This window comes from Pungitius pungitius, chromosome 19, assembly GCF_949316345.1.
Source record: "Pungitius pungitius chromosome 19, fPunPun2.1, whole genome shotgun sequence".
In the NCBI taxonomy this organism is placed as follows: Eukaryota; Metazoa; Chordata; class Actinopteri; order Perciformes; family Gasterosteidae; genus Pungitius; species Pungitius pungitius.
In genome coordinates, this window is record NC_084918.1 from 13,500,089 (window position 1) to 13,511,681 (window position 11,593).

General features: G+C 45.2%; 1 protein-coding gene across 2 annotated transcripts; it reads left to right on the plus strand.

The window, feature by feature from the left end:
* The first annotated feature begins 1,345 nt into the window (after positions 1 to 1,345).
* On the plus strand, positions 1,346 to 11,593 carry rnpc3 (RNA-binding region (RNP1, RRM) containing 3). Of its 2 annotated transcripts, none has more exons than XM_037456478.2 (16): positions 1,346 to 1,549; positions 2,113 to 2,269; positions 2,365 to 2,412; positions 2,503 to 2,612; positions 3,001 to 3,090; positions 3,923 to 4,034; positions 4,682 to 4,750; positions 5,290 to 5,432; positions 5,512 to 5,637; positions 5,984 to 6,126; positions 7,523 to 7,717; positions 8,361 to 8,455; positions 8,637 to 8,695; positions 9,128 to 9,260; positions 11,024 to 11,101; positions 11,253 to 11,593. In XM_037456478.2, exons 2-15 carry the CDS (start codon positions 2,117 to 2,119, stop codon positions 11,090 to 11,092), a joined length of 1,545 nt encoding a protein of 514 aa, XP_037312375.2. In that variant the 5' UTR covers positions 1,346 to 1,549; positions 2,113 to 2,116; the 3' UTR covers positions 11,093 to 11,101; positions 11,253 to 11,593. The 2 variants fall into 2 exon arrangements, with proteins under 2 accessions (XP_037312375.2, XP_037312376.2); XM_037456479.2 differs by having other exon boundaries at positions 11,534 to 11,593.

The following is an 11,593-nucleotide window of genomic DNA, read 5'->3' on the forward strand; positions in this document are numbered from 1 at the left end:
AAAAATAATTCACCATAATGATACTATCGCAAACCATTTTAAAGATGATAATAATTGATGCTGGCATGAAAATAATGCTTTGGGTTATTGTACATTGACATTACATTCAGAATAGTTACACTCTGAATAGTATGCTAGATTGTGGGGAGGTGGAAAGTTGTGGACAACAAGTGGTGGATTAAAACCATTATTATGACATGTGTTAATGATTCTTTTAATTTTTTTTATTTTACTCTGTTACAACTTATTCTGATCGAGTGTAATTTTAGCAGCTTGTCAGCACTTGAGGTAGCTTGGCACATCAGACACTAAAGTTTGAGTCTTTCAAGAGCCTCTTAATTTATACACATGACATGGATTTATGCTTGATTAATAACAGTATTAATCTGTTAACATTTATTTTATTTGTTCATTTATTTTGCAGGGACAATGCACCCTAATCAACAGGTGTACTGTAAGTGAGCCAGAGAGACTCATTTTCATCTGCTGTCCCCAGCCAGATGTTTTTAAGGCAGCCTAAAATAAAATAAAAACATGAATGTATTTAACATTTATAGACAAACGGACACAACGTATACACAAAACCAATACACAGCAAAAGAAAAGAAGAGGGTACGACAATGGACTAGAGCAACCATAAGAGGCTGCAGCATGCATGGGTCAGAACAAACACACCTACAGTGGAAGCACATATTCAGTAAACCACTGAAGCACAAAGAGAGAGAAAAAACGAACAAGAAAAGAACAATAGCAACACTGAGACAAAGCCAATCCATAAGGTTGAATTTTAAGGTGTTCTATGTGTTTTGTGCGCAAATGTGTTGCGGCACAGCATTCCCAGAGTGAGCTGCCTTCACAGAGAATGTAGATTTGCTAAAGTAGCTTGACCTGTGTGATGTAACCACGATCACTTCTTGAAGCAGATCGAGTAAGTCTGCTGCTTTGACTGGAGGCGGGGGCCATTCCATGTAAAATCATCAACAAAAGAGACGCATTTGAAATGTTTAATATTGAAACCCCTTGATACTATTGATGAAATGCATTCACAATGCATCCTTTGGGTGGAGGGTTACGTTTAAGGTTATCATCCATTACCAAGTCATTTCAGTTGATAACTTTGACCAATGAAAGGCATCCTTGCATTATCTTCCATTAACTAGATAGAGATTGGCTATTTAGAGCTCACTCTCCATGTTCAACATATCTAAAACGTTTTTTCCTACATTTGATCAAGCAATACAAAATTACAAAAACACTATGAATACATTGTATTAAATAATCCCCCTCCAACATATGAGTATCGATACTCCAGTCCAGAAGGCAGCGGTGATATTTGTCATCCACCAGACAACACCGTAGAAGAAGAAGCACAATGTGTGGGCGGAAGTGTATATGTTTACCTGCTGCAGGCGCGGCAGCTTGGTAATGCTAGGTTATGTCAATGTCGCCTCTAATTACTTGTGTAAACGTTACTGGACTATAGTAGTGGCTGCATCTGGTGTTTTGGAATCATAACTTAATTTAAAGTGGGCCTCGGCAAGTTGGAAAGGTAAAGTTAACCTGCAGTTCCCTGCGCGTTAGCTTAGCTGTGATGTAGCACTGAGCTACGGTCTGAGCTAACGTTCGGTTAGCCTCGTGTATTTGTAGCACGGTTCTCTGTTCAAATAAATGAAACCACACACGTTTGATAGACCATGGCTGCGGATAATTAAGAACGCGTTAGCCGAGTGTTTTTTAATCCGTTAATATAACGTTATTTTTTATTTTTTTGGTAGAATTGGTGTTCTAAATTCACGTTTTTCAATCTAAACAAAGGGGTCGAACGTTAACTAACGTTATATCTGTATCACAATAGCACGTGACACGCTACTGAAAGATATTATGTTATAATATTTTGCACACTGTATTCATGGAGGATCAGAAAATACGTTCTCAGGTTAGCTTTAGTGGTTGCTGCCGTATTGTTAGAGTACTGACCAGTACCAATATTATCCAAGCGGTCAATAAAACTGGTGGTGACGAAGAGGATCCCACTCTGCGATGGGTCCAGACTGGTGTGTGCTGTTATGGTTCAATCTAACTGTAGCATTTCTCTTGTCCACTGTTCTGCAGGGAAATGGACAAGAATGAGGACCAGATCCAAACAACCTCCAGCAAAACGCTTCTCATCCGCCACCTGCCAGCGGAGCTCAAGCAGGATGAGAAAGAGGACCTGCTAAAGTATTTCGGAGCGGAGTCGGTCAGGGTCTTCTCGAACACGGGTCGTTTGGTAGGTTGCGCCTCACTGAAACCGAGCGTTGTCACTTTTATTTGACATTTATTTGAGCTGCCGCCCTGTCTGAACACGCTCGTCCTTCTCCACAGAAACATGCCGCTTTTGCGACCTATAGAAGTGAGAAGGCAGCAGCGAAGGTGAGTTTAATAAGCTATGACATTTGAGCAAGCGTTGCCTCCATAAAGTTGCCTTTAAAAATATCATTTTTATTATTATGTCCTTTTCAGGCTCTTAGCAGACTCCATCAGTTAGAGGTCCTTGGTCGTACACTTGTTGTGGAGTTTGCGAAAAACCAAGATCATGTGACAGTATTAAAGGACCCACCGGTGTCAGACCAGTAAGTTGCTTGATCAATATGAATTAAGAAATGCCGTCGATCTGCACAGGCCTTAGTAGTGACAAACTTTTGCAACAAATGCATGCCAATGCATCCGCGTTGGTGTCTGTTGCGTGGTCTTAAGATCCTGTTGTGAGCTCCAGAAAGGATTTCCCCACACCTAGATCTTTATTCATAAGATGGCAGAAATCAACACTAATCCGTTTGACTTTAGTAAAAAATGGGAAAATTTAAACATGTAAACTGCAATCTACACCTAGTGCTACAGTGTGAACATACTAACACCAAGCTATATTCAATGATCAGCAATGAAACACTCATTCATCACAAGATTACGGGTGAAAGCCACAGTCCCATCCATTTTGTAACGTGCACTTTTTCTCAACAGAGGTAAAAATGTCAAGAAAGAGCAGAAGAAACAGGAGATCAAGCAGCCGAACATTCCGCTCATAGAGACGGGCATTGCACCTACCCTCGGGTGAGTGATGGATGCATGCCTGTGACCCGTTTTTGGCCATCTCGTTGTTGTCAGACGAGTCCTCAATTCCTTTTATAAGATGTGCATGTTTTGCTGATAAATTGTTCGGGCCGCTTTCCCGTGTCTAATATGATGAGATTGTAAGGCTTCAGTTATACTCACCAGGTCATGTAGTGTGTCACGCTCTAGTTCCTTAAACTAAAAACATCAGCTTGAGGTCCCGTATATGTTCTCGCTCGGTCTTGCATGGTTAAAACAAAACCGTATAACATCCTGCCGCATCAGGCCCCCATCTCCCGTGACCACGGCGACACCATCCACATGATCATATATACACAGGCTAGCTGATAATAAACCTCACGCTGCTTGTTTAATAGAAGCCTTTACAGTGAATATATTCTGATGGATAGCTAAATGAATAAAGGCCTTTTCTCTCTACTAACGAGATTTCTTTGTCATCTTGCCAATGTATTAAAACAACATAAACGGACCACCCCACCACTTGAAGTCTTTGTTTATTAGGCCTAAGTCTAAGCTTATAAAAGTTCTTATTACACGAGGACCCAGCTTTGGTGCTGACGCGACAAGCTGCTCCCAACGTCCCTTAATGGCTGTTAACATTTTGTTGGCCCTGCGCGTGTCATCTAAAGAATGAGCTGCCTGGCTGGCTGTAGCTCGCCGGCTGCAGCACATATTCATGAGTCTCTATTATTTTGGTATATTTTGTGAGTTGTGAAGTGAGGGCGGCGTTGTTTTGTGAGGCAGACAGTTTGAGCTGCAGCGTTTCCTTTCAAGTCATGTTTGTCTTTTCCTCTGTTTGTGTCTCCTACAGGTTGACGTTTCAATCGAATCCCACTCTGAAATATTTATACCCACCACCTTCTCACGGCATTCTGACAAATATAACACACGTCCTCATGAGTGTGCCAAAGTTTTATGTTCAAGTGAGTATCTACTGCTTCCTTTATGTCAATTTATTATTTGTCCAATACGGCACGTTTTTAATATGCGTATATTGGTCATCTTTGTGTACTTCCATTTCAGTCCCTGTATTCATATTTTCCTTCTTTGGAAGGGAGAGGGAATTTTTGCCCCCAAAAATTTAAATGTGACAAACATTTTGAGCCTTCAGGATCCCGTTTTTAAACGGAAATATGAATATCCCAGAGGTTTTTGAACGTCATCCATCCTCTTAAAGATCAAACGGCAAACATTTGCCTTTTAAATTTGGGGAGAAAGTAATAATATACCATAAGTGGGAGGCATGAGTTATAGGTTTAACATTTCCCTTGGAGCCGTGCTCCCTGCTTCTTGCTGCTGCTGCTGCTGCTGCTCCTCCTTTGGGGTCTTGGTGGTGCTAGCGCGTCGCGGAGGAGCCGTCTCCGCTGCTGCCTCGCGTCACACCTTGATCCTCGAATTTCAAATGAAAATGCAGAAATCCTCGCAATCGGGTTTACATACGGCGCCCGAGTTCCAGGCTGCTTGTGTGAGAGCAGCAGTGTATTTATATTACCGGCTCCCCTCCAACTTTTGATTTGCATCTTGAGAAGCAGACATCAGCGTTGTAATACTCCTATTTCCTGTTGTACAGGTACTGCATCTGATGAATAAGATGAACTTGCCGTGTCCCTTTGGCCAGGTCACTGGCAGGCCCCCCATGGTAAGCTCATGGCCATTGGATACAGAGGGGCGGGGCTAATAACTTAATAGATTCTAGGTGGTTTCAATGGGATCTATTATATGTATAAGAGGCCATGAAATGTGTAAGAGAATGCGTTTGAGGAGAGAAACTCAACTACTGAGGTCCACCATCTTCCTGCTTTAGAGGACCCTCAAGCATCAGTGGCTCAGGGATTAAGTCTTTTTTCCTTTTTTTGGACCATGCGAGATTAGTGTATAATGAAAGTAATCATCAGTTACAGCTCTACGACACTTACATACAGTCATCCTTTATTATTGGCGGATGTCATGTCTGAGCTCTGAATATATTGATTTCGTTGAAGCCTGGTATACCCGATCGCTCCTGCTGTGATGAGGAACATGCAGCAGTGCACGTGTTAATACTCTCACCACTGCTACTATTTGCAAAGCAGTGCATCCCTGTTTGACCAGTACACGTCAGGCCCTCCAGCAGCTGGTCTTTAGCCAGGTGAACCCGGAGGCGTTCGCGAGCTCAGCCAGCTTGTTACGTTTCTGCAGTTTGAGCTCCAGCCTCCTGCGCACAACATCCCCATGCCTCCCCCCTTCCCTCCCGACTACCCGCCGTTACCAGAGGAGGAGATGGAGCTGTCCAGTGGAGAAGAGTCTGAGTACGAGAGCGGGGACGACGAGGACAAAGAGAGGTGGGGAGCAGTTAGAGAGGACTTACCTGCGTAGACCTTTTCCTACCTTACTCATTCCCTATCTTTGCTTTTTTTCCAGGATTGTTCGTCTAATGGGCCTCGTCAACCAAGCATGCAAGAGACCCATGAGACCAAAAACGGCTTCCAAGAGAAAGAAGCCCAAGATCAAGGATCTACTTTATGCTCCCAAAGCAGACTCTCAGAGGTACCAGCAGAGGCCCCCGCGCATGTCACAGTCCTCACACATAGACAGTGTTCTCAGGCAGCCCCCAGACAATATTCCTCATAAAGACAACGCTTTTGCCGCTCAGAGGCGTAATTTGTCTGCACCTCACAAACACACACACGCTCCCTTAAGGACAGACCACAAACTCACTTTCTAAACTACACAACACAGGCTGCGTGTTGGTGGAATGGGGGGGGAATACCTGCGGCCGACCAGAAGGAAATATCCCCACCGTTAAGCGTCTCTGGAGCCGGGGGTTTATTGTGGGTCCTTTTTTTGGAGGCTGCTGTTGAGGGGAGTGGTGACTGTCTCCTACTGTCCTCAGTGCTCCGGTGCTGCAGCCCTCTGATGTATTTGAGCAGCCTCACCCAGCCGGGCAGAAGAGGATTGAGTTCCACATTTCGGTTCCGGAGGGGGCAGCCACAGCAGAAGAAAGCGGGTCAGGTCAGCCTGATGATGGAGGCGGAGGTAAGGGCCCTTTAAAGGTATTTTACATATGTGCCTTATTTTCCCAATAAGTCCAACTGTAACATTCTTTAATATCAGAAAGTCCAAGATGGTCATTGCAAATGGAATCAGTAAATAGTTTGTGCTTGATAAATGCATGAAATGATAAATAGCTGCTAATCAATTTCCTGTCGACTGGGTAAAGGATTAATCTGCTGGTCGTTCAACTCTAATCGCCATTAATATCCAGCCGTTCTTCTGTTATTGATGCTGTGCAGCTCAGGAAGGAACTCTGTGCCAATGCGCATTGAACTAAATCGTACACCCCGCCTTCTAATGTAAACGTCCAATCAGCAGAGGAGCGGCTTCTACAGGACCGGGGCCCCTTTGTACATAAGAAAAGTTCACCCCCTCCTCTCTTTTGAGGAAGAAAAGCACCATAAAGGATTTTATTCCGACTATAGATCTTGTTTATTATCGCGCAGAAGCAGGTTTCACACTCGTAACTTAAAGCCCTTACCGTGGAGCCAGGTGCTGCACAGCGGTATATCACAGCAGGAAAGGTCTCGCTATTATCTGCAGGAGGAAATGTCATTGGGGGCCCCGTCAGTGTTGCGTGTCGGGCTTCCTACACTTCCTCGGCCGCCTTATCGCCGCCTCTCTCCAGCTACGACTTCACTCGCTGCCAGGCCGCAGAGAAGTAAAACAGATCTCAAAGTCAAACACAAAAGATTTCCTCAAAGCAGGGGAAAGATAAACTGTGTGACAGGTGGCTTTTTGGATTAGTCTTGTTTTTGGGGAAAGGGCGCGGGGTGGGGAGAGGGGGAGAGGGTCGATCCGATAAACAAGCTATTTAAATGGAAAGGGGAGTTTGGTGGCGGGGGGGGCAGATAAGGGGCAGGGTGATTTTGAAAGCGGTGATCTAGTTGTGTGTTGAGAGTGTATCAGGAAAGCTTCCCGACACTGCTTGTTCCGGTACACACACACACACACAGCTATGTGACAAGCTTTGTCTGCCCTTCCTTAGATCTGTACAGGCTCACTGTTCTGAGCAATTCCATCCACAACATGCACATGCATGCACCCCTCAGAAGTCCCCCCCTCACCCCCCAACTCGGGTTTACAAAACACAACGGGTTGTGATTTGATTATTTATTTCACACACACTCCAGAGACCTCGTCCGATTCCTCTATGACTTTATTCCCGGGAAAAGAGCCGTGATGGCATCCACGCCCGAGAGAGGGATTCTAACGAGTCATTGGGAAGCATCGACATCTTAAACTCCTTTCCACCACCCTCCCTCCCGTCCAGCTGCCTGCCTGGGTGTCCCCCTCCCCGTTCGGGGCCATGAATACGGACTGTGAGAGCTGCTTGTTAACGCGCTGCGCTGAGCTCAACCTCTTGTGTCCTTGGCAGAAGCGGATGAGAGGGAGCCCCCCCCCTCGAGAGGCAGCCAGGAGGAGGAGGAGGCGGCCGAGGGTTTCGGGAAGCTCTACCCGAGCGCACAGGCGTCCCAACAGCAGGAGGAGCACAGCGACGAGGAGGAGGAGGACCTCCCCTCGGACGTGGTCTCCAGGAAGGAGCTGGAGAAAGGACGGCTGTCAAGAGATGGTAAACGGGGGGGGGGGGGGGGGGGGTCTTAAACCGGGGATTAGACACAGGGAAGTCAACACGCTGCACCTTAGACTTCATATATATAATCTTTGCTTTGTTTTTCATGACACTGCTGCCGTATACCAGCAGTAAACACGTCCACTTTCGTCCTGTGTACAAGTGATGCAAGACTAGTGGACGCAGCCACACAACTCTGTTTGAAATGCATATGAGAGAAATTTGTCTGTTAGCGGCGAGAGCCCTGAACAAAAAGTGCCAACTGCAGAGAATCAACCGTGACAAAAGAAAGTGATTGATCAGCCGAGAGGGAGACAAGCTAAAAGTTTTAAGATGGGCTTTACCTTCCTGAGATTACAATCCCTCCGGGACGAGGAGATGTAGAGAAGTTGTTTGGCTTTTGGAACATTGACGTAGTGTCACCTGAATCGGATACCTTTTTATATTTAGGCAAACCGGGATGTGAAGTTGGGACCAAACTGACATTACCGGGACTCAATATATAATCAGGATCAGTCATTTTATTTCTCTTGGTTCTTTAAGCTAAGAATGATCCAATGGAGTGGCACCTGAATTGGAGAAAACCGATCAAATCAATATTTCCATATGAACCACTTTTTTTCTATCCTTCTTCTTCAAACAGAGATCAGAAGGATGTCTGTGTATAAAAACTACGAGGCGGGCGAGCCCACCTGCAGACTGTACGTGAAGAACGTTGCAAAGCAAGTGGAAGAGAAAGTAGGTACTTTTATAGCTCATCGTGGTCAGCTCAGATCCTTAGACGTCATATGTTGCCTGTTGTTTTTTGTAAAAAAAAAATCTGTGAGGTGTCGACATCACTTCTGCATCAACAGAATCCACAATGCATTCTTATTGTTATACGTCCTCTGATCTGTGATGTTCATCATTTGTCTTCCAGGACCTTAAGTACATCTATGGCAGATATGTCAACCCTTCGTCAGACGCCGAGCGAAACATGTATGTAGACCCACCGGACTTTGACAAACTTCTTATTGACATGGCAGTCGTGTCCGGTCTTCATGAGCTATTTTTCTCTTCATCAATTAGTCACTTTCCTGTGAGAGTTTTTGGTAATTCATGCTGACTGTGTTCTGTGTTTATTAATAAGTAGCTAACCTGACATAGAGGTCACAGGGGACACTTTATGTTCTGCGCATCAGCAGCGCTTCAAATAAATATTCCACCTGAGTCATCGAAGCGAGCTTACGTTGAGTAGAGAACGCTCCCCTAGGGGATGAACAGGAAGATCCAAGTGTGACCTGGTGGGGTTTTACTCACCAGTTTGAGGCTCACCGCTGAATGTGGCGTTCACTTAGGTCGTATTTTCCACTGGCCTCTCGTACCGAATAGCTACGATATAATGTATGTTTTTTTTTTTTTCTCCCTCAGGTTTGACATTGTTTTAATGAAGGAGGGGCGGATGAAAGGGCAGGCCTTCGTAGGACTCCCCAGTGAGCAGAGTGCAGAGAAAGCTCTGCGGGAAACCAACGGCTACGTTCTCTTTGACAAGCCCCTCGTCGTCGTATCCTTTCGCCTCCTCGCTGCTGAGGAAACAAGGACAGGAGGTTTTGGGTACACTGGGACACGTTTGGGACATCGATTCTATGGATGGATGATTGGTAGATCGATCTTCAGCATGTCTAGGCTCATTCTGTGACATAACATATACATGTTCATTTTCTGTCAAATTCAGGGGATAAACGCTCAATATGTCGTTGTATGTGGTAAGTATTTCCCCACAAGTGACCTTGAGAAGACCTAGAAAGCAGTAGACTCAGTGTTTACGATGCACTGAACACACATAAAGGGTGTGTGTGTGTGTGTGTGGGTTGATTATTAGGTGGACACCTCCCATCCCTGATGTGCTGTTGGCATCAGCCCTCCAAAGGCAAACCACTCATTTTCTGGCATTCCCGAACTGCCACCTGCTCCTCAGCTCAGCGCCGATAATTGCACACCGACCTTTGACCTCGTCTAATGGAACATGGCCATTGATTTTGAGGCTGTTTTAAGGTGCATCCCTTAACCAATCAGCTCGCCGGCGACATAATAGTCGTCAAAGTAGGACGAGCACGGTGTCGTTCAGTGGGTGATGTTGTCCTGCAGGTAGTCGTTGTCGGGCTACACGTGTCGTTTAGTTGATTTAGAGGATAAAAACACTCTGACTGCGATGGATTTCATGTGCGCTTCATTTCCTGTGAAAATCTTAAGCATTGAAATGGACGATGACTAGTCACAACCACTTGTGACACAATAGCAATTTGTAACGCTAATAATTCATCTGAGGTCCTAAAGATTACTAGTGGGACCCATTGAAGGTGCCCATCTGTTGCCTTTATTACATTACATTACATGTCATTTAGCTGACGCTTTTATCCAACGCGACGTACAATAAGTGCATTTCCACATAGATACAAACTCAGAAAACAAGTAACAAGAAAGTACATTTTTCATCAAATAAGCAGTTACAAAACATGTTATAGAAAAGTGCCATTATAAGTACAATTTAAGTGCTACCATTTGTTAGTGCTACGGTTTGCTAGTGTTTTAGTCAAGGTAGAGTCTAAAAAGGTGTGTCTTGAGTTTTCGACGGAAGATGTAGAGGCTCTCTGCTGTCCTGATGTCATCGGAGAGCTCATTCCACCATCTGGGAGCCAGGACAGCAAAGAGTCGCGATCTCGTCGAGTGCTTTTCTCTCAGTGAGGGAGGAACAAGCCGCTTGGCAGATGCAGATCGAAGTGTGCGAGTTGGGATGTAGGGTTTCACCATGTCCTGGATGTAGACTGGTCCCGATCCATTCACAGCATGGTACGTCAGTACCAATGTTTTGAACTGGATGCGGGCAGCTACTGGTAACCAATGAAGTGAACGGAGAAGCGGTGTGGTGTGGGAGTATTTCGGAAGGTTGAAGACCAGTCAAGCTGCTGCATTCTGGATGAGCTGCAGTGGTCGTATGGCGGCAGCAGGGAGATCTGCCAGCAGAGAGTTACCGTAGTCAAGGCGGGAGATGACAAGCGCCTGAATCAGTACCTGTGCCGCCTTCTGAGTGAGAAGGGGTCGTATTCTCCTGATGTTGTAGAGCGTGTATCTACAGGATCGGGTCGTCACTGCGAAGTTGGCAGTCAGGGAGAGTTGGGAGTCAAGTGTCACGCCGAGGTTCCTTTATCATATTGTGTTATTCGTATTCTTTTCTGACCCTGAAGAGAAGCTGAAACGTGTTGCCCGAAAAAGAACACGCATGATGAAAATGTTTTCAGCCTGCGGACCTTAACTCTAAGCTCTCAGCAATTCGCCCGATCCGCCAAACCAAAAGAAGACAACACAGTTACCAGAAGAGGAGCGAAGCCACGATGAGCTCGGCAGGTGAGTGAGACGCGAGCGCATCTGCAAGGAGACGATGCTCGAATGACGAGCAATCGCTCACCCTGTCACAACGCCATCTGCACGGTGAATATATAGAACTAGCCTTATTATTCGTGTAACTGTGTTTGTGTTTACACTTTATTTATTCAAGATGCCAAGGCTTGATATTGTGGCCCAGCAGAACCATTTGTATCCTTATTCTGGCATATCCTTTGGAAGAGAATAAAAAACATAACCAGAAAGTGGGGGCAGTTTGTAGCACAAGTGAGACAGCCGGGATCGTAGTCTAAATCTAAAGTTAAGATAATAACTGAATGCCATGCTATGTTTGCGTCTCTCACAGTATTTCAGTATGGACTAGTAGGCGTGTACTATTTTGGTGTCTCAAGCGTCTCTTTACATTTCTCTCTACCTTGTTTGACTGATTTTCAGGGGATGGTCGTCAGAAGTCACCTTCGTCTTTTCTTACTAAATAAAAAGCTATTTTATTAA

What these genes read in the sequence shown, in the direction of transcription:
- rnpc3 (XM_037456478.2), top strand. Translation starts at nt 2,117, where the DNA reads ATGGACAAGAATGAGGACCAGATCCAAACAACCTCCAGCAAAACGCTT. An exon ending in TCACTGGCAGGCCCCCCATG is followed by an intron (nt 4,751 to 5,289) that starts GTAAGCTCATGG and finishes ACGTTTCTGCAG; the next exon opens with TTTGAGCTCCAGCCTCCTGC. An exon ending in GCCTGATGATGGAGGCGGAG is followed by an intron (nt 6,127 to 7,522) that starts GTAAGGGCCCTT and finishes TGTCCTTGGCAG; the next exon opens with AAGCGGATGAGAGGGAGCCC.